This window comes from Gnatocerus cornutus, chromosome 1, assembly GCF_029298725.1.
Source record: "Gnatocerus cornutus isolate USDA-ARS CGAHR chromosome 1, icGnaCorn1.1, whole genome shotgun sequence".
Lineage (NCBI taxonomy): Eukaryota > Metazoa > Arthropoda > Insecta > Coleoptera > Tenebrionidae > Gnatocerus > Gnatocerus cornutus.
The window spans coordinates 17,823,171-17,847,676 of NC_142233.1; the positions used below are offsets into that span (position 1 = coordinate 17,823,171).

Below are 24,506 nucleotides of genomic sequence, written 5' to 3' on the forward strand. Positions count from 1 at the left end.
CTTAGTTTTCCAAGAAGTTGCAAGTGTCTACTTTGACAGTATTTTTTTATTTGGGGTTGGTATCTACATGATCGTCTTTTGTACCCCAAAACCTAAATCACATAACACCACCATTGCACCTTTTGCATCAGGAACGAATTACACGATAAAAATTTTAAAATGTGTGACATTGAGAGGACATTTGTAATCTAAACCAACTGTTTTCTGATTTTATTTCAGAGAAGATTTCATTCATTCACCTTTTGGTGTTTTTATGAATGTTAAATACCGTTTTATTTGTTTAGATTATAAGATTCCACTAATCTTGAGGGTTTTGTACACAAATTAGAAGAGATTACGTCGACACAATGAAAATTTACTGATGCACTTAAATCTTTGCACATAAAACGTCAAATTGAACAAAACTGATTTGCCACAAAACAATAAAAAAAGATGATAACTAAATAGATTTTGAGGTGGGAGCGCCAGACCGCCTGGATTTATTGTGGTATTTATTTAGATAGCTGTGACTACATCCTGAATTCAAATGTTTTTTTATCTCATGTCAAATTTTAATAATATTTTTAGTGTTTGTTTAACGATTTAAGATGTACGAAAAAAATGGTATTTTCGAATGCTGAACAACAAGGATTTTTTTTACGTTTTTTTTGGAGTTTTTATGTAATTTACAATAATACAAATTAGTTATTTTTGAAGGATTTAAGACGTTTTCGGCGTTTTTTCGTACATCAAACACACTACTATTTTTTATTACAATTATTTCTATATCTTCTCGACATTATCGTTCAAACAATCTGTTTATTGTTCAAACAATGCGATTTTTATCTTATCTTCCCTGACGTAAGAAGAATAGAGTCAACAATGCACCTAAACACCAAAGTCAATTCAAAATTCCAAAATCCTCACCATCTTTGTGTCCATTCCGGTCATAATAATATTTACAAGAACACAACAGATGGATAAAAAATAACACAATGCACAAACCGAAAAACACAAGTTCAAATAACATTGTGCTCTCACTGCGACTTTTTATGTGTTGTTACTCGAAGTTGTTAACACTTAATAAACGTGTTGTAATTACGAACTCGTTTTTTTACTACTAATTGCGTCCTTTTTTAATAAATGGCGAATAAAGCGCTTAAGATCTCTCCGGAGATGTTTACCAAGTGACGTTTACGAAATATTTTTAGCGGCTTGTGACAACAGATCGGATTTATTGTCGTGAGGCTAATCCATCATGGCAGTAAAACTAAAAAAGACGAACAAAACGAAAAAATTTGAAGAGTTGTAATCGGAAAGATTATCTAAATCCAATCAAGTGTGCAATTAAAGATTGCGATCCTGAATCAATATAATAATGAAAAACTCAACAATAACACAACAGAGTTTGAAGATGATCTTATAGCGACAACAATGGAGTACTGGGGATTTCCTTTGGTGCTGATTGGGGTGATTTTTTTAATAGTCAAACTGACGCAGTTTTGTCGACATGGTGAGTAGTCCTCGAGTTTAACACACGCCTAATTTTTTTTAACAGTTGGGCGGAAGATGGGAGAAGAGTCTCAAGATGGTAACCTGGCGAATGCCTCCTCCAACATCTATATAATAGAAGAAGACTTCATTATAATAGGTACGTCTCTTCGTACTCATTCCAGCGCTCTCATTACATTCATTGTAGATAACTCATTAAGCAGTAGACCTCCGCCTCCGGCGTACTCTGAGCTTTACGAGGCGCCTCCGCCATACGATCCTCCCCCAGGATACCCCAGCGAATCTCGTTAACATCCTCAATCATATGTGATTGTAACTAACATAAGTAACCAGGAAGATTACAGTTTTATTGTAATCAGATCTCTGTTTGTAATAAAGACAGTTTGTAATATTCATTGCATAAAAGACCGTTCGAAATGTAATTTTAAAAGCGGACAAGATTAACAAGGTAAGTCAATTAGATACGAAATGTTTCTTAGGCAATAACCCCCTCTGAGGTGTTGAATAATAACCTTGAGGTCTGTGTTTAACCTGTGACACGTGACCACAAAATTCACCTGCGGCTTGCGCAGTCAAGTGTGAAGTTTGCGTAGGAAAGTTTGATTTAAAATTAATGTTTTTTGCTTTGTGAATTGAATTTTAGTCATTTCTACGGTCTTTGTACTCGACATGTTCTTTTGTGATGTGGCCTGATGGATTACAAGACTTTTACGAGGTATGTAACTATGGTGAATGCAGAATTATTGTATAGTTTATCTCTAAATTGGAGTGGTTGATTTATCTAATAGTTCAAGATTTATAGTACCCGAAGCACGTCTTGATAAACTGATCAAAAAGCAATTGTTTTATCAGTCTTTCATGATTTTTTTTTAATTCGTTTTAATAATTTCATGCAAATGAAAAGTAATTATAACTTGTTTTGTAATACTAATAAGTAAGTACTAATTACTGCTTAATTACATTTACAAATTAGCCAGCTTTGTAAATAAAACATTCATTTAACGTATATTTTTGCCCACAAGCTACAACTGCCCACAACAATTCTATAAATTGCGGTTAAACAAACTGTCCAAAACTTAATACAATTGTAGAATTAATTTGTACTTATTAATGACACATATTTTATTATGTAGGTATGTATAAATATTTTTGTAATCGAGTAGACTGATAATTGCCGTTTGACGCATTCAAATTTGTGCATAATCCGCCACATTATGACACGTTGTCATGGCAGCAAAATAGTTGCCTTAGGTAAAATTATTAATTTATTAATGTAAATTGAAGAATTTGAATTTCCGGTAAATTGAGAGATTCACTTGTGGAAGAAATGCAAGTACCTACCTAAGTTCCAGCTCCACTTCCAGTTCAGACAAGCGATGATCCAAATGTTCGGCCAATTTTCCTTGAATTTTCTGCTACAATCTTCACTTCATATAATCACTTTTCTATTTCGAATTTTCTAAGAACTAAAATCCGCCCCGCTTCTGCAGTTTTTTGATTAATTTCACCCATTGATGACGCTTCACGCGAACAATTCACTTTTCACGAAACAATTGAATTGTTTGAAAAACGTCATGGCAACCACCATGGGTTGCTATTTGAGTTTTTATTGAGGTGAAGATGGACCTACAAGAAGTATTGTAATTATGCCTACTTTGAAAGCCCGTTTCACACATCTCAATTTTTTTGAAAAAATGTGCTCAAAGACTTTAATTGATTAGATGTACCTACCACAACGTTGCGAAATGTCGCAAGGTCACTACAACTGTTATCAGATATAAAAATCGTAACATATTTCGTAATATTTTTTTATTTTATCAGAATAAACAGGAAATTTAGTCTGAGATAAGTTCCAGCAGTTGTACCTAATTACTTCTGCGAGAGAAAAAACGGATGCATAACCTGCTGCATTCCATGTAAAAAATTGAATCAATGTTTATTTCACAATTGTGTCACTCCGATAGTGATAACAACACAAACAAACGGAATTTTGTTCCTTCCTATCAGTAGCTAAAGAGATATCGATACGCCGAGACGTAACTCCAACATTTCATGCTACGCACTTGTTCAAAAGATTAGTAGATAAGATTTCATTGTTTCGGTTTAGTGATAACACGTTTTAGGTGGGAGATATTCAAAATGAAGATGAATCATCAACATCCAAACTAATGGATTTAGATACAATCTTACTGTGGGCCTTGATATCTGCAATAATCGTGCTTGTAACGATGTGCTTGTTATCTTGCCTTAGATGTGGAAGACGTAAGTAAGTACTTCTGAACATCGCTGATAAATTTAATAACAAATTTGAAGGGAGGCATCATCCTGGTAGTTTACCGGCTTCTTCGACCATTTATACGGTGCCGTCGAACTACAACGCTGTGAACGCCGCGCCGACATACTCTGGTAATGGTAAATGGTAAAGTAACAACAGGACGAAGGAGTAATTTTTTTTCGTAGTGCCACCAGCTTCGAATAACGCGCAATTTGGGCATCGGAGGATTTCTAGCATCGGCGATCGGTTTGTTGTTCCTTTGGAGCTTTTGCCACCTAATTTCGGTAAGAAAATTGGGGTAATTAAAGTATTTTACATCGTTTTTTAGATTATACTACTCCAGGGGTCGAATTCAAAGGTGATCATGTTGTTGTAAAGGATCTGAAACTCATTCAAATACCCACAAATGACGAATATCAGAAACAGTCGCCGTACAACCCCAATTATACTTAGGGCTTTTTTAATACGAGCCTTCTTCTCCTTTCTTATGAGTTTATGATAGTTGTTAACTTTATTATTACGATTTTAACACAACAATTTAATAAATAAAAATTAAAGTACTCGATTAAATTAATTGCAAAGTCATGTATCGATATAAAAGGTAAAAAACTAATGCACTTGCCTAATATGACCTACTTTACTTAGTTAAAATATAATCGAGTAATCAATGGTGTTGAAGTATTTTTCCGCTCTCTCGGATCTTTGAGTTTGTTTTAAACAGAATTGTAGTTTAAGCCGATAAAACATGAGTTGGCACTTACAAAAAAAAGCTTATCAAGTTAACTGCGACATTGTTAAATATGCATAAATCCAAATTTACTACGTTTGAAAAGTAAATACGAAAAGGTATTTAATTCGTTGCCTTCCCAAATTAATTAAAATATATTTATTAACAAACTGTGATCACTTCTGTACACTCATTGAGGATTTTAAATAAAATCCTTTTTACACAAAAAATATATTTTCCATAAAAATAAAAAAGAACTTAATATAGTTAAATAAGCACTTGTTATCACATTTAAAATGACAAACAATCTTAGAGCCTCAGGAGCTCTTGGACAGAAGGTTGACACACTGAGTGCTGTTCAGATCTCATAAAAAAAAAAAAACCTGAAGTGTGGAAACGTCAGACATTGACAAATTACATTACAATAAAGAACTGAAATCCCCACACTTCTAATAATTGGGATTATATGGAGCCTGTTTGGAGTAGCCTTCTTTGGGAGGTAGTGGTTGTACAGGGGGTTGAGAAACAGCCTCCGAGTAAGACGGGGGTTGAGCTGAGTAATCCGGGTATGGAGCCCCAGGGGGACCTGTTGGGGGATAAGGCGCGGCGCCAGAAGCTGGAGGATAAGGTGTATGACCTATGACAGGGGGGTACGGAGCAGCACCTGAAACAACAAAACAGTCACCAACTACTCCTACAACAACACCAAAAAAAACAACACGCTAATCAAACAAAAAAACAAATGCAATAATGCACATACCAACTGGTGGAGGATAGAAGAATGGAGCTATGAAAAACAGTCAGTTATGACACGAAATGAAAACGCTAATTATACTAACCAGGTACTGGATGAGGTGTGTGTGTGGGGTATGGGGGATTATGTGTTGCAAACCCAGGGCCTAGGGGTACTGCTTGAGGTGTGGGATGGCGCGCCTCCACTGGGTAAGGGGGCACCACAACTGGTGAAGCTGAAATAGGTTGACCTGATACAGTGACATTCCCAGTAGCTACTGTAATTAATTGGTAATTAAATTAAACGTCTCATGGACTAATTTGGCCACTTACGTCCGTAAACTGTGCCCTCGCGTTTTCTTTTACAACAAAAACCGCAAATTGAAAATAATATAAAGACTAACACGAAAATAACGATAGGAATGAATACATCCATAGTTTTCTAACACTATGACTATTATTACGTTGAATTACAACACGAAAAAACGTGAATCATTCCAACGTAACACTTCGCGATTTGAGCAAGTTAGAGCATTTCTAACCAAAGTGGACTCTACGTCTAACTACTACACTACACTGGTCGGGAATCACAATTTACATCCACACTAGTTAATTGTTAAATAACTATTTTAGTGCTAGTTATAGTAGTTGACAATCATAATGAGATCTGTCAAGTTCGAACACTACCAACCTCAAGGAAACAAAAGTTTAGAAATTTCAACTCAAAAAACACGCTAAAAACTGACTTGACTGTCTCTAATTATTACCAAAACACCAACAATCGATAATCAGGAGAAAATACGCATCGATTACGCCCAATTCTCCTTGAAATCGCAATAAAAATTTGAAAACTCTAGTGACTTGGGCGCCGTTGCATTGGCAGCGCTGCTTAGTGACAGCTGTCACTTGTTTTGAAAAATAACAACAATGTAGTTTTTCCTGGAGAAAATTAATGTCAAGAATTTTCCGACGATTGTCCCGTGCATTTTCCGACGTTACTTTGAAGAGAAAAATGGCCCCGAGAAGGTATTTCCCCAACACCATGCCCGATCATGGGGGCGAAGACCTCGCTACGCAAATCCCGCACGACTTTCTCACGAAATTCATCGAAAATATCGTCAAGGACATTGAAAAAGCCGTACAACCGACAGATCGAAACGGCCGCGATGGTCTCTACTTGGGCACAGCTGGAATTTCCTACATGTACTACCATCTGAGTAAAATAGCGAGTTTGAGTGAGCAGAGGGAGAGATTTTTAACGAAAGCCGTGGAGTATCTAAGTCCTGCGTTTAACGCGGTTCGTAGCTCTGCCCCTAAAGACATCCCGTCGTTTGTTTTGGGGAGCTCCGGCGTTTTTGCTGTTGCCTCAGCGGTTTATAAAGCTATGGGTGACACTGAGCAGAGCGAGAAGTTTAAGAAGACTTTTCTGGAAGCTGGGAATATCTGCAAGGATATGAACTTTTTGTCTTGTGGTTCTGACGAGTTGTTTGTTGGCAGAACTGGTATTTAAACAAACTGTTTGTTTTGACTCTATTTTGGTGTTGTAGGTTACATTCTGGGGGCACTGTGGTTATGTAAGGAAACAAACACCCAACCACCTTTGAGTGACCTTTACACTTTGTGCAACGTTATGGTGGAATCTGGGCGAAAATACGCGCAACGCCACCGCAGCCCTTGCCCCCTCATGTACTCTTACTATCAAGTTGAATATTTAGGGGCTGCGCACGGCCTGTGTACAATCCTCCAAGCCTTACTAAGCGTCAATGGTTATCTCGAGACCAACCCCACTCACGCCACTGATGTGAAAACCTCAGTGGACTATTTATTGTCTCTGCAAGACAACGAAGGTAACTTTCCCTGCGCCACCGACGAACTAGGGGAACCAAACGAATTAGTCCATTGGTGCCATGGGGCTGGAGGGATGATCTACCTCATGACCAAAGCATACTTGGTGTGGAACGAAGAGAAATACTTGAAATCGTGCGAAAAAATGGGCGACTTAATCTGGGCGAGAGGTCTGTTGAAAAAAGGACCCGGAATTTGTCACGGAGTCGCCGGAAACGGCTACGCTTTCTTACTGTTGTACAGAGTGACGCAGCAGCCCAAGTATCTCCACAGAGCTACGCATTTTGCGAAATTCATGCAATCTGAAGAGTTTTTGAAAAGCGCGCGGACTCCAGACTACCCGTTTAGCTTGTACGAGGGGGTTGCCGGAACGGCGTGTTTTCTGGGGGATTTGTTGTGCCCCCAGGCGGCAGTTTTCCCATTTTCTGACGTGTTTTGAGAGTTATAAATTGTAACGTACGTTCATCTGATGGTACAATAAACCCATCGGTTCCCAAGGTGTCGCATGCTGTTATTTCAGTCAGTGGAGCCGAGGGCGAGTGTCCCATATTATGGTAAACATCCTGATAGCAATTCTCCGAATGTCGGTGTCTCGTGGTTTTGGTTGTCCGTTGATTATCTTGAATTCGTTTCGTGAGAAGTGCATTAGTAATAATTGTAATAACATACCGAGACAGAACTTCAAAATGCATATGAAAATGACAATAACCAAAACTACTAGAAAGGGTCCGATGGCTGGCAACAGGTAATCATCCATTTTCTCTAGCAGCACCAACAGTCAAGCGGAGTTATTTTAATCCGACGCCCGCATAGACGCGAGAGTTTACTAATTGGCGTCGCGATGCTGCGGATTATTGATGGAATTGGAAGACAATGGGGGTAAAAGAGTCACATGAATCGTTCGGAAATCAAGAGAAGTTGCTGCAGTAACTTGTAATGCGCAATAGAAAGTGACGCTCGCTGAGCCAAAAATATAACATGAGGAAAATTAAATCACCACGTTCACAGGCCGTTCGGAACTGCTGCGTTTTGATCATTTCTCGCCAAAAAGATTGGACTTGTTTCCCTTCCTCTCCTTTTATAGCCGGCGGAAACACGGCGGATGGTTTTTTATTTATACACAAATGGACATCCATTTACTACTTCCTGAGGGGGCGCTATGTACTAAGTTGCAACCATTTCGTACCGATAACCTCGGACTCTTATCAACATTCAAAAGTGTTAACCACACCGGAAGAAGAATTTTAAACCGACCTGTGTTGACATCAGGAGCAACGATATCCTGCAAAGAATATTCTTCAAAAGACCCTGGACGTGGGGCTGTTGCAGAGGTGGGCACACTCTGAGGAAGATTCTGATAGCTAGAATAACGACTTCGTCCCCTCGTAACTTTAACAGTTGATCTACTATCTTCAAAGAAACTAGTTAGAAAACACGAAACTGTTGAACGTGGTGTTGACATACCAAGACAGCACTTGATGACAAAAATTATAAACAAAATAAAAATTATAACGAGGATGAAGGTGAAAGGGTTGTCCTGGAAGTGGAAATGGGACATTTTGTGGCGAAAAAATAACTTCAAACTTTAAAGTTGTGGTTGTGTTGCGATTTATGACTTCTGCGTTCGGCTCCGCGAGTGTTACTAAGTGTGGGTAATGACGTAACGAATTTAATAATAGCGAACATGGGGAGAACGCAACGTTCGAACTTGCCGCTTGAATTTTAAACAGACCTTTGTTATCAGGAACGGTAACAAAATCATCCTCCAAGGAAGACTCTTCAGCGGTCGCTCGAGGTGGGGCTGCTGCACGGGTTGGCGGAATATTCTGGTAACTCGAATAAGGACTCTCCCTTCGTCTTCTGCCCGATCTCGTAACTTTAAACGTTGACCTCTCTTCAAAGAAACGTATTAATGTACAATTAAGCTCGATGGCAACATACCAAAACAGCACTTGTGAATTGAAAAACTTAAAAGTATGAGAAAACAAATTATTATTATAATGGTGAAGGGGATGTAGTCCGAAAATTGGGGCATTTTGTCATAAAAAAAAAACTAAATTAGAACTTAAAATGCTATTGTTGGTTAGGTACAGTTTGTGTTCCAAACTGGACTTATCAAGGCCGGTTGCATCATCGGCGCCACATTCATTCTTCCGTCTGCATGGCTAGACTGCTCGCGCAAACCACGCAGATATTTTTGTCTCTTTTGTAACTCCAATGGTGGGAAAAATCGAAAATTAAATCGCTTTTAACTCGGTTCAATTTTTTTTAATTCTGTATATTCAACCATTTTTAGCCTACTATTGTCAAATTTGGTAATCTTGTTACTTAAGAGATTAAACTTTAGAATTTTAGATCACGAATTTTTTGACTAGGAAAAACTAAAAATTCAAATTTTTTAAAAGATTCTGTAAATTTAACAATTACGCTAATGCTGGAAAGTTTGGTGGACTTGTTATTTAAAAAATGTTTATGAAGTGTACAAAATTTCAAAAATCCTTGAAAATTTGACAATTTTGACGCTAAAGTTATTGATTTTGATGGAAATGTTACTTTAAAAAAGTTTATTAAATATACCAAATTACAGAATTTTAGAATAAAACGCAAACATTTTAGAACGTTTCATTTATAGAACGAACTAAAAACTAAAAATTGAAATGTTACTAAATCACTATAAAGTCGATAGTATTAACAGTACAGTAACAAAATTTGGTGAACTTGTTTCTTTAGATGCGTTTAATAAGAATTCCAAATTACACATTTCTAGATCTAGAATTAAGAATTTTAGATGTTGTCAAATGTAGGTAGAACTCAAAAGCTAATTTTTTTTTAATAAATTCTTTAGATCCGACAATTTTAACTCTAAAGCAGTGAAATTTTGTGGACTTCTTGCTTTAGAAGCATTTTCTGAGGATACTAAATTAGAGAATTTTAGAACAAGAATTTAAAATTTTAAAATTTTTTATTTGTAAAACGAACGCATAGTTTTGAAAGAGCCAGAAATCTCCAACATTTAAAAAAAAATCTAATTCTGCCAATTTTCTAAAAGCCAAAAATCCAAAAATTTGCGGAGGGTTTTACTTTGGAACTAATTTATTAACTGTACTAATTTGCCAAATTATTGAACAAAAGACTCAAATTTTAGAAATTTTTGCTTTTAAGAGAACCCAAATAACTCCAACATTTTTCAAAAAAATTCTCCATTTTGTCATTTTTTTCTCTAGAGCAATGAAATTTGTGAAGATCACTATTTTTGAACTATTTATTAGCTGTACAAAATTTCAAAATTATAAAGCTAAAGACACAAATTTTAGAAATTTTTCTTTTAGAGAAGATCCAAACATCTCCAACATTTAAAAAAAAATCTAATTCTGTCAATTTTTGTCCAAACGCAATGAAATTTGCAGAGGGTGTTATTTTTTAACTACTTTTAAGCTTCGCAAAATTACTAAATTATAGACCAAAAAATACAAAGAAATTTTTCTTTTTGAGACGAGTCAAAAATCTAACATTTAAAAAAAAAGTACATATTTATTAAATACCTCCGAGTCCTGACCTGAAGCTTCGTCCAAGGTTTGTCGACCAGTGGAAATTCGGCAACAAGTTTTTTTTTAATTTTGGATTCTGCGCGAAATTCTGCATAGAATGAGCACCAACAATCTAAGCGATTTCATTAAGATTATGGATCATCGGTTAAAGAAAAAAATCTCATTTTGGCGGTCGTGCGAAATGGTGGATGCGCCGGGATAACAATAAATTTCCGTTATTTCTGCACGACTTTATTGTAATTAAACTTAAGATTTTCAGAACTGTTAAACCCTTATTTAGTTAACAAAGGGAAAAAATCTGTTCCTCTCCCTTCCGGTAGTTCTTACCTTGACCAATTCCACATGTTTCTCCACAGCCAACACAGTCAAACTCACAACAACCCCAATCAAAAGTATCAACAAAGCCGGATAAAACTCATCCAATCCGACGTGAAAACTAGCTAAAGACTGCGAGGTCCGAATGCACTCCGGCTTACGAGGGTGCCAATGTTTCAGTTCTTTGAACAGAATCCCATTTTCCGCCAGTTTCTGAAAACTGAATCTTTACAGTCAGTTTACTTCTTCATTTTTTTTTTAAAACCACGAACACCCAATGTTCCCCTGCCTTACAACCGGCAACGTTGCCTAGGGAGATTTTTGGTGAAAAAATAACTGTCAAATATTTGACATTTCTGAAAATTAGGCATTGTTTCCGTTAAAAACGTTTCTTTTACAGCCTGTTGGATGGCAAATCAAATGATTTAATAGTGAAAAGACTCGGCACAGCCTGAAAGGCCGTTTTGTGTAATCAAATTGTCAATTTTTAGGCAGCTAACCTATTTGATTTTATCACCAAAAAGTCACCATCGACGACGTTGCCGGTTGTAAAGTGGTGAGTGCGGTGTTGGTGGTTTTTTAATAAAAAAACGGACTTTACCAAGTCTCCAACATGTTGTAGAAAGGCGACTTTTTCTCGTACGTGGAATACAAATCCGTGTTTTTGAAAAGTTTGACTTCTCGAAGATCACAAATCGCTTGATCAGAGAACGTCGTTTCGATCACAGGATAAGCGCGCGCTACTTCGACGTGGAAAGCGTAGCCTCCTTGGTTTACCAACTGGAGTCCTTGGTCAGTGGTGAAATAGTGAGACGTGTTGTCTTTACCACGCATCTTCGTGTTGTACAAGTCTCTGATGACTCGATCGGTGGTGTGCTGGAAACAACGAATTGAGAAGAATGTTGACAAAGAGGTGTGGTCAAACCGCGAATAAGTCTCGAGTGTACATTGTGTCTTCACATCCTAGTTTGAGCGACGACTCCAGGAGGTCCTTAAGATTGTTGATTTTATTCGTTGGTTTCATCAAGAGGTTTGAAACGATGCTCGCGGAGTAAAACTGGTAGATTAACAGTGAAAGAAGAAGAACCGAGAGGACGGTGATTCTCCCACACGCCATTGTAGGGACTGAAGGAGACCCTAAATCCACATCTTAAGTGGTGACTTTCTCCTTTTTACCTCACCTTGCTGGCAGAACGCCCCCAGGATAAAAATGACCGAGAGACTCCAAGAGGTCTCTACACTAGTGTGGTGCTTCCTCCTCTCAAAAGTGGCCACTGCCTTCAAAATAACTATAGAAATTCCGGCCAAGAGCGCTGTAATCAACCAAATCGAAGTAGAAAGAGGCTTGAGGAAAATCTCGATGGAGGTGCGACTCTTCGGGATTTGAAACAGAAATCCCGCTTTCCAACCCCAAGTGTTGCGGCCGTAGTTGATGACTTTCATGCGGTCTTGGCGGACGAAAACTGGACAGCTTCCGAAGTGTATGACTTGGCGTTCTAGGGCTCCGACCATTCCATCGAAGGAGCCGTTGGGGAGCGGGTACCCCCATGATTTCTCCAGTTGCGTGGTCAACCTGTCAACGTCTCTCCTTAAGAAAATATTAATAGAACCCCGAAATATTACGTGAAATTATAATAAGTTCGACACAACTGGAGCAGCTTGTGCTGGAATCTGCAAAACGTATCAACGGTTTTATTATCGTCGCGCAACAAGTAATGCTCAAGTGTGCCTTCAAACGATTGTAACAAGACAATAATTGTGTTGAAAGTAACCCCAGTCATGTTCCGTCGCCTCCAATATTTAGCCTCCTTGCTTCGGGCATTGTAGCCTTGGACCTCATTGTAAAACCCGAGAAGCTCATAAGACAAGTACCCCCCCATCTCAAAAGCAGGATTATAAACATCAAATATCGACCAGTTGTAGTTCTTGACAGCTATTTGGACATCAGCGTCGATGTTCAACTTAACATTTCTGAATTTGTGCACAATGGAAAACGACTCGGATAAAACCAGCCAGTGGTGTTGAACACCAAACAGTTGAAAATCGCCGCACTGAAACAAAAGGACTGTGAATCTAACAAGTGAGTTTAGTGTCGTACTGAAGTTAGAAATTCTTCGGCGAGGGCACAGTCGCCGTCTAAAATCACACCGATTTGGGTGTGTTGAGTTCTTAGAGTTTCTTCAGGTCGTTCGTTTATATTGAAAATTGAAAGGGGGCGAGTTTGCGACAAGTCTTTTAAGATGGTTATTCGTTCTGGAATAAGGAGATTCGCAATTTTGAAAATTTGAAATGTACGAACCTTGGCGGGTGAAACTACCGAAGATGGTCGCTGATTTAATTGCGTTTTCGTTTAAATAGGCTTTAATTAAGTTGGTGTCGAGGAGAGAAGAGCAGCAGCTCCATTTAAGAATGCAAATTAGTAGTAAAAGGACCGACATGACGCTCACGCGAGTATGAAGAAATAAGAATGGAGAAGCGCCTTTTCATTTTTTTATTACAAACGGAATTAAAACGAAGGTATTGATGTGACAAGTAGATTTCTGAATATTTAATGTTTTGTTTGAAATGGATGAGTAAGTGAGGAGGGTTCAAAAACGTCAATTATGATTTATTAATAACACCGGTCGACATGATTTTTTAGTCTGGCTTCTGAATGTCAAATTTTGGTTTCTTCTACGTCACCAACAAAGGGAAAAAAATTTTTTTGGTCTCATGAATTGTAGACGTCAAATTAAATTAACAGTCAAATGACATTCGGAAACATTTTATTTACCTGGACGTTTATACACGCCGTGCGGTAAAAATTGCCCAAATCGCCTGCTCCTCAGATGCGTTGATAAATTAAAATCACTTTACCATAATGAAGATTGATCACTAAAGTGGTATCTACCTAAATTATTATCTCAATTAAAACCATATTTCTATTTTTAAAGTCATATTAAAACATTTTTTTATACAGCGCCATCTTGTGTACTTTTTGTGCACTAACTACAAAATTGACTGAATTGACAGATGATGAAATTTATAAATGTCAGATGTGACAGTTCTCATTTGAAAAACCCAATTATTTCAATTAAAAGTTTTTCGGCCAAAAAGTTCAATACAACTCTTGTGCGTTAACCATTTTACAGCGCAGTTGTACAATTGTGACATGCGTAGATGCTAATCAACCTGCGCAAGTTTGCCAAAACTTGTTCAATTCTTAATTAAATCTCTCCTTTGGAACTAACCTTTGATTAATTCTTAACTAACTTTGAAAATGTGTTAACCTCAAAAATCGTTATTTAATTTTCCCCTAATTTTCTCCCTAAAAAATTGAAAGCCGGATTTACACCCAAGAATTTTAGAAAATTTACACAGAAAAGTGGACTAATAGCAATGAGTTGGACTTTATAAAGTACACTGGATTTCAATAAATTTGCCTACACCCATTTTTTGCTAGATTGAGTTTGCCTTCATTTTGACACTGATAGATTCAAAAATTAATCAAAAGGCCAAGAATGATTGTGACAGCATTTGTCAGTTTGATATAACCTAATCTAAGAAAACCCACAGCCACATTGCCAAAAAATCATTAAAATCTTGCTACTTGATATTTTAAGTATACGCAAATTTATTGCAATCCAGTGTACAATCAGATTTTTTTGCTGAACATCGGAGTCTTTTTAATTCAAGAATAATAACATACAAATTTAAAATAATAAAAGTCCAAAAATTAATATTTAGTAATTTTCTTTTGCTTGTATGGGAATTAAGATGAATTGGGATTTATTTTGATAATTTTTCCGTATAATAATAACAGTTATTGAATATTCAAGTTACAAAAACACGGGCAAAATGAGGTACCCAATGTTTATATTGATTCCGGATTAGGAAGTTAAATTAGGCTTCATAAGCTTCACAATGCTTTAAATTTGTTGCCAAAGAAATTGTTTTGCTTTATACTTTAATAAATTCATCGCAAATAAAACAGAATGTATCAATATCTTATTTACACTATCTTGACGCCATTTTCTAATTCAGTTGTAGCCAAAAACGGTTTTTACAACAATGATAGACAAGTAAACACTCACTACTCTGTAATATGCAATTTGCTACCTTTTTGATCAATGTACTACACCACTTTCTGCTCGTAAAATCAATGAAAATTTTTATTTATCGATGTAAAACACACAAAAGCTAACTTTAGAAGCTAAGATTGGATATTTGAGTGTTTTTCGATGTCTAGCATAAGAATCTGCGCATTAGAACGGAAACCCAGAAAAAAATATTTTTGTTGACCTGTGTAATCGATTTTTATTGTGCATGTTCAATAGAACTCAATAATATGATCAAGATAAAGTGGTGTAAATCAGGCTTTCATTTCTTGAAAATTATGAAAAAAAAAACAAACTATACGTCATTTTTCCTGCAGAGCCGCATTTTCAGTTTGGCGTCAGGAAAAACAGTCTTTAGAACTGAATGAGTTTTTACTCCATCGCATGATGAAACCAGCAAATAAAACTAAAAATAGTCGATGCACGTATCCATGCAAGTTTTATCAACATTTTTTACCACCTTTTCATCATTAAATGTTTCGTAAATCGAGTCGAAGATGCGTCGAACGTTCCTCCTTTTCCTGACACAAAAATGTCTTTTTTCGGTGCTTTGCCTCATTGATTCCGACTTAATTCAGAGTTATTTCGAAGTGAAATCTGTTCAGTCCGCGACAATATTTGGTTGTTTGAACAAAAAAGGTATTTTACCCCCAAAAAGTGACTCTAATAGTTATTTGTGTACCAAGGCCAAAAAGTGTTTCTTTTTTGGCCGAGCCTTTTTTTAATGGCCAAGGCCAGAACGAAGGCGAGTGCAAAATGGCACTTTTTGGCCGTGATACGCACAAGGTTTTATAGGCGACATCATTAAATTTACAAGTTAATTAATTTTTATTTATGATTTATTGATCTAAACATTTATAACTACTGAATAATTGAAAATATTTATGAATCCTTCAGAAAAGTTCATATTTTCTCTATTTATATTTGCCGTTTCGGCATGTGTAGCTTCACAATTTGTACGAATTAGGTTTGATGTTGTTGCAGCAGCACTGCTAGACAAGTTCATTTTCAATAATTCAGCAATAATTCAGTCTTTGTTGCACTTTACAGCAGTTTGTCGATTTGATTTTACCCAAATAAATATAAAATTGGGGGACATGTCCGGTATCTTGATATAATATGCAAAACTATGGATAGATGGCGCCACCATAGATCGGCCAAAAAAACTTACTGTTAAGTCGCTTTTGAGACCTAAAAAATGATTTTTAGAACGAGTTGAGTTGACCAAGAAGTTGGCAACTCATAATCGCGCCATCAGTGTCTTAAACATCCAACAACAAAGAGTTGAAGATGGGATTAAGACCCCTCATGGACAAATTGGAGTCGTTCTGGATGCCGACTGCGATAAGAGTCAAGACTTTTTGATCAAAGTATCTCGCTCTGGGAGTCCAATCAAACTGTTTTCAATTCTCAGTTTTTTCAGTGTGGGCACTCGCGACTTTTTGGCGTTAAACACCACTGGTTAATCCAGTCGTCTTCTCATGCCATTATCGGAAAATTTCAAGCAGTTTCGTTGAATATGGACGCGGATATTCACGTCGCCGTCAAGAACTCCACCGGCTGGGTTATTCTAGATGTGTTCAACCCAGCGTTTGGACTCGGTGGTGTTTTAAAGTCCGTGGAAATGGGATTTTATGACTCCACCCGTGGCTACAGAATGAGGAGTCAAGAACCGAAGTTTTGGGGGCGAAGGAACCTAACTGGGGTCACTTTTAAGACAGTGATAACGGTGAACTCTTCAAATTAGCGCGATTTGCTTTAACTTTAATTTTAGTTGATAGAGCCCCACACGGAACCTTTGGAAAAGTACTTGAAAAGCGACACCAACAGGACAACCAACAGGTCCATCAGATACCAACACTCTCTTCTTCTTCTTTGCGCAGGCTTCTACAACTACACGTATGGAATTCGAATTTAATCAACAATTCCACACGTTTCTTTGTAGTTTGACAACTGAGCTATCCCACGCCTTCGGTTACCTCCTCCCCAATGGATCCTTCGACGGCATGGTGGGCGCAATGGAAAGAAAACAGATCCACTTCGGCAGCTCCCCCATTTTCCTCCGGCGAGACCGTTTAAACGCGGTCACCTACGGCCGCGGAACCTGGAAATGGAAGTAAAATAAACCACCACCACTGTTATTCTCTCAAAATTGAACTTTTCCAGAGCCGGATTTATGTTCCGCATCCCGAAATCCCGCGGCTCCCTCGACACTTTCTTGAAACCCCTGTCAACTTCCACCTGGGTGATTAGCGCCCTCTTGATTGCCTCCTCCGTGGTGATCTTGAAAATCGTGACAACTTTCGAGGGAAAGGGGCGGCGAAGCGAAGCGTCTTGGAGTTGGTCGGTGATGTTCATCCTGGGGGCTGTCTGTCAACAAGGCTCTTCGTGTGTCCCGAAAATGGTCTGCGGACGCGTGACCACCCTCTCCGTGTTTCTTCTGTCTGTTTTGTTGTACCAATTTTACTCGGCTAGTATCGTCTCGAATTTGCTGATGAGGCCGAGAAATCGCATTAAAAGTCTTAAGGATCTGCTGGAGTCGTCGCTCAAAGTTGGGTGTGAAGATATAGTCTACTCTAGAGACCTCTTCGCGGTTTGTTTTCAATTTCAATTCAACTCTTTTATTATTTGAGTTTTTAGCACCCGCCCGACAAAGTCATCAGAGATTTATACTACAAGAAAATCTACGGGAAAGACAACACCACTCATTATTTCACTCCTCGCCGCGGTTTGGAGCTTGTAAAAAACGGGGGCTACGCTTTCCATGTCGAAGCCGAAAGAGCGTATCCAATCATTGAAAAAACGTTTTCGCACCAAGCGATTTGTGATCTTCGCGAAGTTAAAATGTTGAAATTCACCGATTTGTACACCACGTATCAGAAGGAGTCGCCTTTTTACAACATGCTGGAGACTTGGTAATGTCATAATAGTAAAAAATATGGTAATTGAGGAATTTTAGTATCCAGAAGTTGGATGAGCATGGAATTATGTCCAAAGAAGTCAAGAATTGGCAGCCTCGGAAACCTGAGTGTATACAGACGGCTCAGTCGTCGTCGACTTTTCACGTGGGGTTGGAGGATTTTTATCCCGCTCTGTTGGTATTTTTGGCCGGGGCTGGTTTGAGTTTGGGTATTTTCGTTTTGGAGATGTGTTTTCATCCGGGGCAAGAGAAAAAAAAGAAAGGCGGTAATTTTCAACGTCAGCAGGATTTGAAAGGGATAAGTTAGACACCTGTAATGAATACATGTCAATTTTAATTAATAGATGGCACCACAACTAAATGTCATAATTAATAACCGCAAAAGTTATAATAAAATACTTGCTAATCTGGAGAGTTATTTGTATTTTCTTCTTGTAGCAACTTTGTATTTTGTTCAAATCTGTGTCTATTGGGAAAATTCTTCATAAAATTTGGCGCATCCACCATTTTTACAAGACCCCGTTCTGTGATTTAAACGACTGAACTGAAATTGCAGAATTCAGTGCACATGTCAAGTTGATATTTGCATCGACTTTTTTATGTCTTAATAATTAAAACTTCGCCAGTATTCTCCCCCAAGCCCAAGAATCTACTTCGACTTCAGTGCCACTGAATCAAACATAATCCAATTACACATTCTGTGTGTATTACCATGATTGATGCCAATTTACACAATTTTTGGTAATTTCGAAGACGAGGCGCCTTGAAACGTTATTTCAGTACACTTCTTAAGCAGGACCATGAACTTTCACTTGTTTCTACTGTTCTTCAGCATCGGCTTGATTCGAACGAAATTTGTACACGACGTCACCATAATTCGGCATTTTTTGCAGGAAAAGTGTCTCGGCAGCTCCACCATTTTCGGTTGCTTCAATAAAAATGGTTCGTTAAATAGAACACTTTCGTAATAATATCAACTGATTTTTAGAGAAGACAGCACTGGCAAAACTCCTCTTGACCAACAAACAATCGATGTCTCTTCACACCATAAAGGAGGACAATATCAAGAAGAAATTGTCCACCAAATACCACCACATTGGCGTAATTGTTGATGGCGACTGCCCCCAAATCAAAGAACTTCTAACCACAGTAAGTAACTTTGCGAATTTGCACAATTTCAGTAAATTTTCAGTGTGGTCGTCTCAAATTCTTCGACGAGAAACACCACTGGCTGGTGCTAACTTCTCACATTAACATCACGGAGATTTTCGCAAACGTTACTTTGAACATTAATGCGGACATCCATGTGGGTATTCAAGACCTCAATTCGCAAACCTGGACCATTTACGACCTCTATAATCCTGCTTCGAGTCATGGAGGGGCTTTAAAATTCGCTAAAATCGGGTTTTACGACGAAGAAATTGGGTACAAATTCCAGCGCGAAGAAGCAAAGTATTGGGTGAGGAAAAACGCGACTGGAGTTACCTTCAAATCGTTGGTTGTGGTACGTATAACTCTGTAGTTTCTTCATTACGGTTTTCTTTCCAGTTGCCGGATCCTTTCAAGGGGACATTAGAAGACTACCTTAAAAGCGACGAAAACAGAGAAGTTAACACTTTCAATCGGTTCCACAGCAGAGTCACCAGTTTCTGCAGAGACTACTACAACTACACGTAATTAAGTTTCCCGTGTTGGAATAAGTAGAGCCCGTTTTTTCAGTGCGGACATCAAAGTGGCGAAATCTTGGGGTTACACCACCCTTGATGGCACTTTCGATGGCATGGTTGGCGGCTTGGAACGAAAAACCATCGACTTTGGTAGTTCGCCGCTGTTTTTCCGGGAAGATCGAGCGAGAGTGATTGACTACGGCAGAAATACTTGGATTCTAAGGTGTGTTTAACAGTTTAACACTCGCTGGTGGTTCAGTACAACTGTTTTTTCAGGGCGGCGTTTTTGTTCAGAAACCCCAAGAGCCACACTTCTATTGAAATTTTTCTACACCCTCTTCCAATGTCGGCGTGGAGCATCACCGCAGTCTTAGGCCTCATTTCTATTGTTATCTTGAAGGTGGTGACGACTTTTGAGAGGAAGAAGCACCACTACAATATTGAGACGTCTTGGGGGATTTCGGTTATCCAAACAATTGGAGCTTTCTGCCAACAAGGTATGATTGTGTGGAAGTTTAATGAGTTTTGAGGATTTTACAGGAGCCCCGTCAACCCCGAAAATGTCCTGTGGGAGAATCACCACCATTTCCATCTTCTTGTTGTCTATTCTCATTTATCAGTTCTACTCGGCTAGTTTAGTGTCGCATCTCTTGATGAAGCCGCTCACCAACATTAAAAGTCTCAAAGATCTTTTAGAGTCGTCCTTAAAAGCGGGCTGTGAAGACATCCTCTACGATAAGGACTACTTCAAGGTTGTTTCTTTGAAAGAATTGCTACTAATAAAACTATCAATTGTAGCGCACCACTGATCAAGTAGCTCTCGACCTCTACAAGAAGAAGATTTTGGGAACAAAAAACAATTCAAACTTCTTTTCCCCGGAAAGTGGCTTAAAACTGGTGGAACAAGGAGGATTTGCTTTCCACGTCGAAACAGCAACCGCTTATCCCATAATCGAAGCAACTTTCACTGAGAAACCGATCTGCGAGCTTCGAGAAATATCGCTGTTTAGCACCCAGCCCATGCATGCAAACTATCAGAAACGGTCTCCATTCAGAGAGATGTTTGATACTTGGTGAGGTCGTAACTGTAATTTAACATAATCTAACAATTTTTTAGTTACCAGAGGTTGGCAGAACACGGACTTTTGTTCAGGGAGCGGAAGCACTGGCATCCACGAAAACCGGAATGTATTCAGTCTTCTAAATCGATGAGTTTCAATGTGGGTTTGGACGAAATGTATCCGGCGCTGGTCATTCTAGTCGCGGGAGTTTGCAGCAGTTTGGTGGTTTTGTTTCTTGAGAAGCAGATTAGGGTGGTGAAGGAGGGACCGGTGTGGAAAAAGAAACCCGTTTTTCCTTTTGTTGAATGAGATTCAAGGTGTTGTTCAAACTACAAGAGCAAAATGGGCAAAATTATTGATGTATTAATATAAAATGTACAATTTGGAATTCCGGTGAGTCCGGAAGTAGTTTATATGGCAGATTCACTTGTGGAAGAAATACAAGTACTTACTTAGTTCCAGGTGACGATTCAAATGGGGAATTTTCTTATTATTTTATATGAAATCTGCCACATATTCCTCCGCAATAACACCACTTTTCCAACCAATATCTTCGACTAAAAGAACAAAGTTAATATCAGGGTAGCCAACTACTTACTCTTGTAATACTTAGTCCGAAAAGTAGAACTGTTCTGCCACAGTTTTCACATTTTCCGGTTTCAACCAAGTGGAGGATTTTTCAAATTCTTTGGTTTCAGTTCTTCAGTTTCTAGGAACTAAAATCAGCTCTGCTTCTGCAGATTTTTGATTAATTTCTTCCATTGATGAAACTTCTCGCGAACAGTTTATTTTTCACAAAACATTTGAATTGTTTGAAAAACGTCATAGCAACCACAAGGGTTGCTATTTGAATTTTTATTGAGGTGAAGATGGACCTACAAGGGGTATCATCATTATGCCTACTTTTAAAACCTGTTTTACACATCTCAATTTTTGAAAAAATGTGCCCCAAAACTTGAATTTAATTAGGTGTACAAAACCAAACCCTCTCAATTTTCGTTTTTCGGTTTTGTATCCTAGTGTACCAATTCTACTTCGCTAAAATTATCTCTTACTTATTGATGGACCCCACTCGGAAAATTAATAATTTAAAGGACCTCGCCAACAGTGATTTGAGGCCCGGAATTGAAGACATTTTGATTGACAGGAACTATTTTGTGGTGAGCTAAACGTTCCGCCAATACTCTTCACTTATTAACTTATTCCATCAAGCAAACGACAGATCCGGTCGCAATCCAATTATTCGATAAAAAAATTAAAACGAACACGAATAATTCAGACTTCTACGAACCAGCCGATGGACTAAAACTGGTAAAGACCGGAGGATTCGCCTTCCACGTTGAAACCAGCACTGCGTATCCTAGAATAGAAGAGACTTTTACCAATCAGGAGATATGCGAGCTGGAGGAGGTACAAATGTACAGCACGCAACCAATGCAAACGAATCTCCAGAAGAACTCTCCGTTTAGAGAAATGATGAATTATTGGTAGGGAAATACAGTAAAAGAACCACACCAATGTAAAAAAAGTATCTGTTCATGTCGGAATCAAAGAGTTTTCTTCCGGGTTGATCGTTTTATTCTACGGACTTTGCGTGTCTTTCCTGATGCTTTTGGTGGAGTTGGTGGTTTCCAGAAGGTTCTGCTCTTTGGAAAGGAACGTGGTTAGACCGTATGTTGATTAAATAAGGAGTTGGAGCGCATTTTTTTCAAAAATTGAGCTGTGTAAAGCAGGCTTTTAAAGTAGGCATAGTGATAGTTATTGTAGGCTTAACATTGGCATTAATAAAAAAAAAGACAGTGGTGTATGCTTATAATTGTAGACTAAAGTCCGTTTTTTTTATTAAAAAACCAACACCGCACTCTCCCACCACTTTACAACCGGCAACGTCGTCCATGGTGACTTTTTGGTGATAAAATCAAATAGGTTAGCTGCCTAATTGACAATTTGATTACACAAAACGACCTTTCAGGCTGTGCCGAGTCTTTTCACTATTAAATCCTTTGATTTGCAATCCAACAGGCTGTAAAAGAAACGTTTTTAACGGAAACACTGCCTAATTTTCAGAAATGTCAAAATTTTGACAACTATTTTCTCACCAAAAATCTCCCTAGGCAACGTTGCCGGTTGTACGGCAGGGGAAAATTGCGGTGTTAGTGGTTTTTTAAAAAAAAACGGATTTTACTTATATTATTTGCTTGTTTTCTTTTACTTTGGGTAAAAACTGGTAACTCATGGTCGAGCGATGTTATGGTCTATAAACATCTTTCAAAAATACGCTGACACATCGACTTACTCGGTTAAAAAAAAAACATTTTTTTTAATATAGAAATTGTTATTCTTATTGTAGTATCTAACGGTATGTCATTATTGCTACCTAGTTGTCTTCATGAAAAAAAATTATTTTTATTTTTTATTAAACTCTAGTGTGAGTTTATTATGAATGGCCGACCCACATTATTAACAATACTTTTAAATTTTTAGTTTGCATATCTAATTGTATATTTGTAATTTGTAAAAGTATAATTTGTTTTTGTAACACAACTTATAGTTTGTACAGTGAGAGTTTGAATGACAGAAAAGTCACTAAATCTACGCAATAAAGTGTGCCATACGTGCGAAATTTAAAATAACAAAATAACCCCAGTTACTGACAACCATTGACTTTAACTCAGAGAGTTGAAACTAATATTACTAGAGGATGAAAAGATGGTAGAGGGGGTAACCAAAACTGTTTATGGAAGGGCGCCATATTGGAAATAGCCAAATGCTGTGTTTTGGGCATAGTGTAAATGGGGGTTGCCTACTACTAAGAGGGTGCATGCAAGATAAGTAAATAAAACTGTTGTTTTATGAAAAGAAACATGTCTATAAATAATAAATTCATTATTATTTTTTATCAACAATTAATAAACAGTTCAATATTTTGTTTAACTTAAATAAACTTAAAAAAATATTATACTAATTATGACACCGCCCGATAAATTCAAACTAATTTTATCTGCCCTTTTTGAAAGTTGATGTTTTGTGATCTAAGCAAAGTACAAAACAATTTTTTTACCTTTTACCTTCGTATCACGTACAACCATAATATGTCAATTAGAAAAGTAGTTAAAAAATATAGAAGTTTTTGCAGGTTTTTTTATGATATTAACGTATTAAATTTATTGTAATAAATATTTAAACTATATCAAGAAAAACAAAAATTTTAAAACAATTAAATAAAAGAAATTATTATGCAGATCATAAATCATAAATTTACTGACCGCCAACTTTGATGCAAACTTTTGCGCTCACAAAAATTCGTTCTTTTTACATTAGTTTTGAGTTAATTGGATTTAAGCAGTGTAAAGTATTTCGTTTTGAAAACAACAAAGTTTAATACTTACAAAGTCATAAGCTACTTGATTTAAAAATTGGTAGCAAAACAAATGAATCGCAACAATTATGATGATACACAGGACTTCTTAAATTTGTTTATTGTTTAATTTGTACGTGCTGTAGACCAAAACTTTGAATAAAATTTGAACCGCTTTCAATAGAAAGAATAAAAGTGATATCAAATTAATTGAATTTATTATTACTGGTGTTTAAATAAATCAATTTTGGTTAATTTTTGTCTAAAACTTTCCCCAGACAATTTAAAATGAAACTGTCTATTGATGCGGTTGAGCCGAATCTTTAAAAACATGGAAATAAATTGTTTAATCAGTACATTGAATCAAATTTGGTTGCATACATTTCAAGAAAGACTATTTCCAACATGGCGCCCTTGTTAAAACATCCCCACCACCACCTTTTCATCCTCTAGTAATATTAGTCTCAACT

General features: G+C 37.4%; 6 protein-coding genes and 1 long non-coding RNA gene across 11 annotated transcripts; 5 read left to right on the forward strand and 2 right to left on the reverse strand.

Moving 5' to 3' along the window:
• The first annotated feature begins 1,218 nt into the window (after positions 1-1,218).
• On the forward strand, positions 1,219-1,884 carry LOC148180711 (uncharacterized). Its single transcript, XR_015771055.1, has 3 exons — positions 1,219-1,492; positions 1,538-1,630; positions 1,679-1,884. It is a non-coding gene; the product is annotated as an uncharacterized LOC148180711 (long non-coding RNA).
• Positions 1,885-2,000: 116 nt separating this feature from the next.
• Positions 2,001-4,336, forward strand: LOC148180712 (uncharacterized). The gene is made up of 5 exons (XM_088049410.1): positions 2,001-2,206; positions 3,615-3,753; positions 3,805-3,897; positions 3,952-4,050; positions 4,095-4,336. The coding sequence occupies exons 1-5, from the start codon at positions 2,174-2,176 to the stop codon at positions 4,217-4,219; spliced, it is 489 nt and encodes a 162-aa protein (XP_087905536.1). The 5' UTR covers positions 2,001-2,173; the 3' UTR covers positions 4,220-4,336.
• Positions 4,337-4,633: 297 nt separating this feature from the next.
• On the reverse strand, positions 4,634-9,218 carry LOC148180713 (uncharacterized). Of its 5 annotated transcripts, none has more exons than XM_088049368.1 (5): positions 9,012-9,218; positions 8,803-8,964; positions 5,333-5,461; positions 5,254-5,280; positions 4,634-5,157 (listed from the first exon to the last, which is right to left on the reverse strand). In XM_088049368.1, exons 1-5 carry the CDS (start codon positions 9,103-9,105, stop codon positions 4,943-4,945), a joined length of 627 nt encoding a protein of 208 aa, XP_087905494.1. In that variant the 5' UTR covers positions 9,106-9,218; the 3' UTR covers positions 4,634-4,942. The 5 variants fall into 5 exon arrangements, with proteins under 5 accessions (XP_087905494.1, XP_087905500.1, XP_087905507.1 ...); XM_088049374.1 differs by lacking the exons at positions 8,803-8,964; positions 9,012-9,218 and adding exons at positions 8,325-8,480; positions 8,535-8,721; XM_088049381.1 differs by lacking the exon at positions 5,254-5,280 and having other exon boundaries at positions 9,012-9,216.
• On the forward strand, positions 6,090-7,567 carry LOC148180714 (lanC-like protein 3 homolog). The gene is made up of 2 exons (XM_088049327.1): positions 6,090-6,727; positions 6,773-7,567. Exons 1-2 carry the CDS (start codon positions 6,178-6,180, stop codon positions 7,507-7,509), a joined length of 1,287 nt encoding a protein of 428 aa, XP_087905453.1. The 5' UTR covers positions 6,090-6,177; the 3' UTR covers positions 7,510-7,567.
• Positions 9,219-10,873: 1,655 nt separating the features above from the next.
• Positions 10,874-12,711, reverse strand: LOC148180715 (ionotropic receptor 84a-like). Its single transcript, XM_088041672.1, has 5 exons — positions 12,115-12,711; positions 11,859-12,070; positions 11,535-11,809; positions 10,946-11,153; positions 10,874-10,879 (listed from the first exon to the last, which is right to left on the reverse strand). The coding sequence occupies exons 1-5, from the start codon at positions 12,443-12,445 to the stop codon at positions 10,874-10,876; spliced, it is 1,032 nt and encodes a 343-aa protein (XP_087897798.1). The 5' UTR covers positions 12,446-12,711.
• Positions 12,712-16,127: 3,416 nt separating this feature from the next.
• Positions 16,128-18,293, forward strand: LOC148180716 (ionotropic receptor 84a-like). The gene is made up of 8 exons (XM_088041778.1): positions 16,128-16,134; positions 16,240-16,400; positions 16,454-16,759; positions 16,805-16,929; positions 16,976-17,146; positions 17,197-17,623; positions 17,671-17,945; positions 17,990-18,293. Exons 1-8 carry the CDS (start codon positions 16,128-16,130, stop codon positions 18,255-18,257), a joined length of 1,740 nt encoding a protein of 579 aa, XP_087897904.1. The 3' UTR covers positions 18,258-18,293.
• Positions 18,294-18,750: 457 nt separating this feature from the next.
• On the forward strand, positions 18,751-22,371 carry LOC148180717 (ionotropic receptor 75a-like). The gene is given in 13 exon segments (XM_088041891.1): positions 18,751-18,892; positions 18,939-19,099; positions 19,143-19,454; positions 19,499-19,623; positions 19,670-19,840; positions 19,894-20,114; positions 20,158-20,369; positions 20,416-20,690; positions 20,735-20,950; positions 20,996-21,024; positions 21,648-21,838; positions 21,891-22,189; positions 22,191-22,371. Coding segments are annotated over 13 exon segments (2,526 nt in total). The 3' UTR covers positions 22,363-22,371.
• Positions 22,372-24,506: the final 2,135 nt, after the last annotated feature.

Bases quoted from the DNA above. Each gene is read 5' to 3' on its own strand.
- LOC148180712 (XM_088049410.1), top strand. From the start codon at position 2,174: ATGTGGCCTGATGGATTACAAGACTTTTACGAG. The intron at 2,207-3,614 runs GTATGTAACTAT...AACACGTTTTAG, and splicing joins GATTACAAGACTTTTACGAG to GTGGGAGATATTCAAAATGA. The intron at 4,051-4,094 runs GTAAGAAAATTG...ATCGTTTTTTAG, and splicing joins GCTTTTGCCACCTAATTTCG to ATTATACTACTCCAGGGGTC.
- LOC148180714 (XM_088049327.1), top strand. From the start codon at position 6,178: ATGTCAAGAATTTTCCGACGATTGTCCCGTGCATTTTCCGACGTTACT. The intron at 6,728-6,772 runs GTATTTAAACAA...TTGGTGTTGTAG, and splicing joins GTTGTTTGTTGGCAGAACTG to GTTACATTCTGGGGGCACTG.
- LOC148180713 (XM_088049368.1), bottom strand. From the start codon at position 9,105: ATGCCCCAATTTTCGGACTACATCCCCTTCACCATTATAATAATAATT. The intron at 8,965-9,011 runs GTATGTTGCCAT...GTTTCTTTGAAG, and splicing joins AATTCACAAGTGCTGTTTTG to AGAGGTCAACGTTTAAAGTT. The intron at 5,281-5,332 runs GTTAGTATAATT...TGTTTTTCATAG, and splicing joins CACACCTCATCCAGTACCTG to CTCCATTCTTCTATCCTCCA.
- LOC148180715 (XM_088041672.1), bottom strand. From the start codon at position 12,445: ATGGTCGGAGCCCTAGAACGCCAAGTCATACACTTCGGAAGCTGTCCA. The intron at 12,071-12,114 runs GTGAGGTAAAAA...ATGTGGATTTAG, and splicing joins GGGGGCGTTCTGCCAGCAAG to GGTCTCCTTCAGTCCCTACA. The intron at 11,810-11,858 runs GTTTGACCACAC...CGTTGTTTCCAG, and splicing joins ACACTCGAGACTTATTCGCG to CACACCACCGATCGAGTCAT.
- LOC148180716 (XM_088041778.1), top strand. The intron at 16,930-16,975 runs GTATGGAATTCG...GTTTCTTTGTAG, and splicing joins GCAGGCTTCTACAACTACAC to TTTGACAACTGAGCTATCCC. The intron at 17,624-17,670 runs GTTTGTTTTCAA...TTGAGTTTTTAG, and splicing joins ACTCTAGAGACCTCTTCGCG to CACCCGCCCGACAAAGTCAT.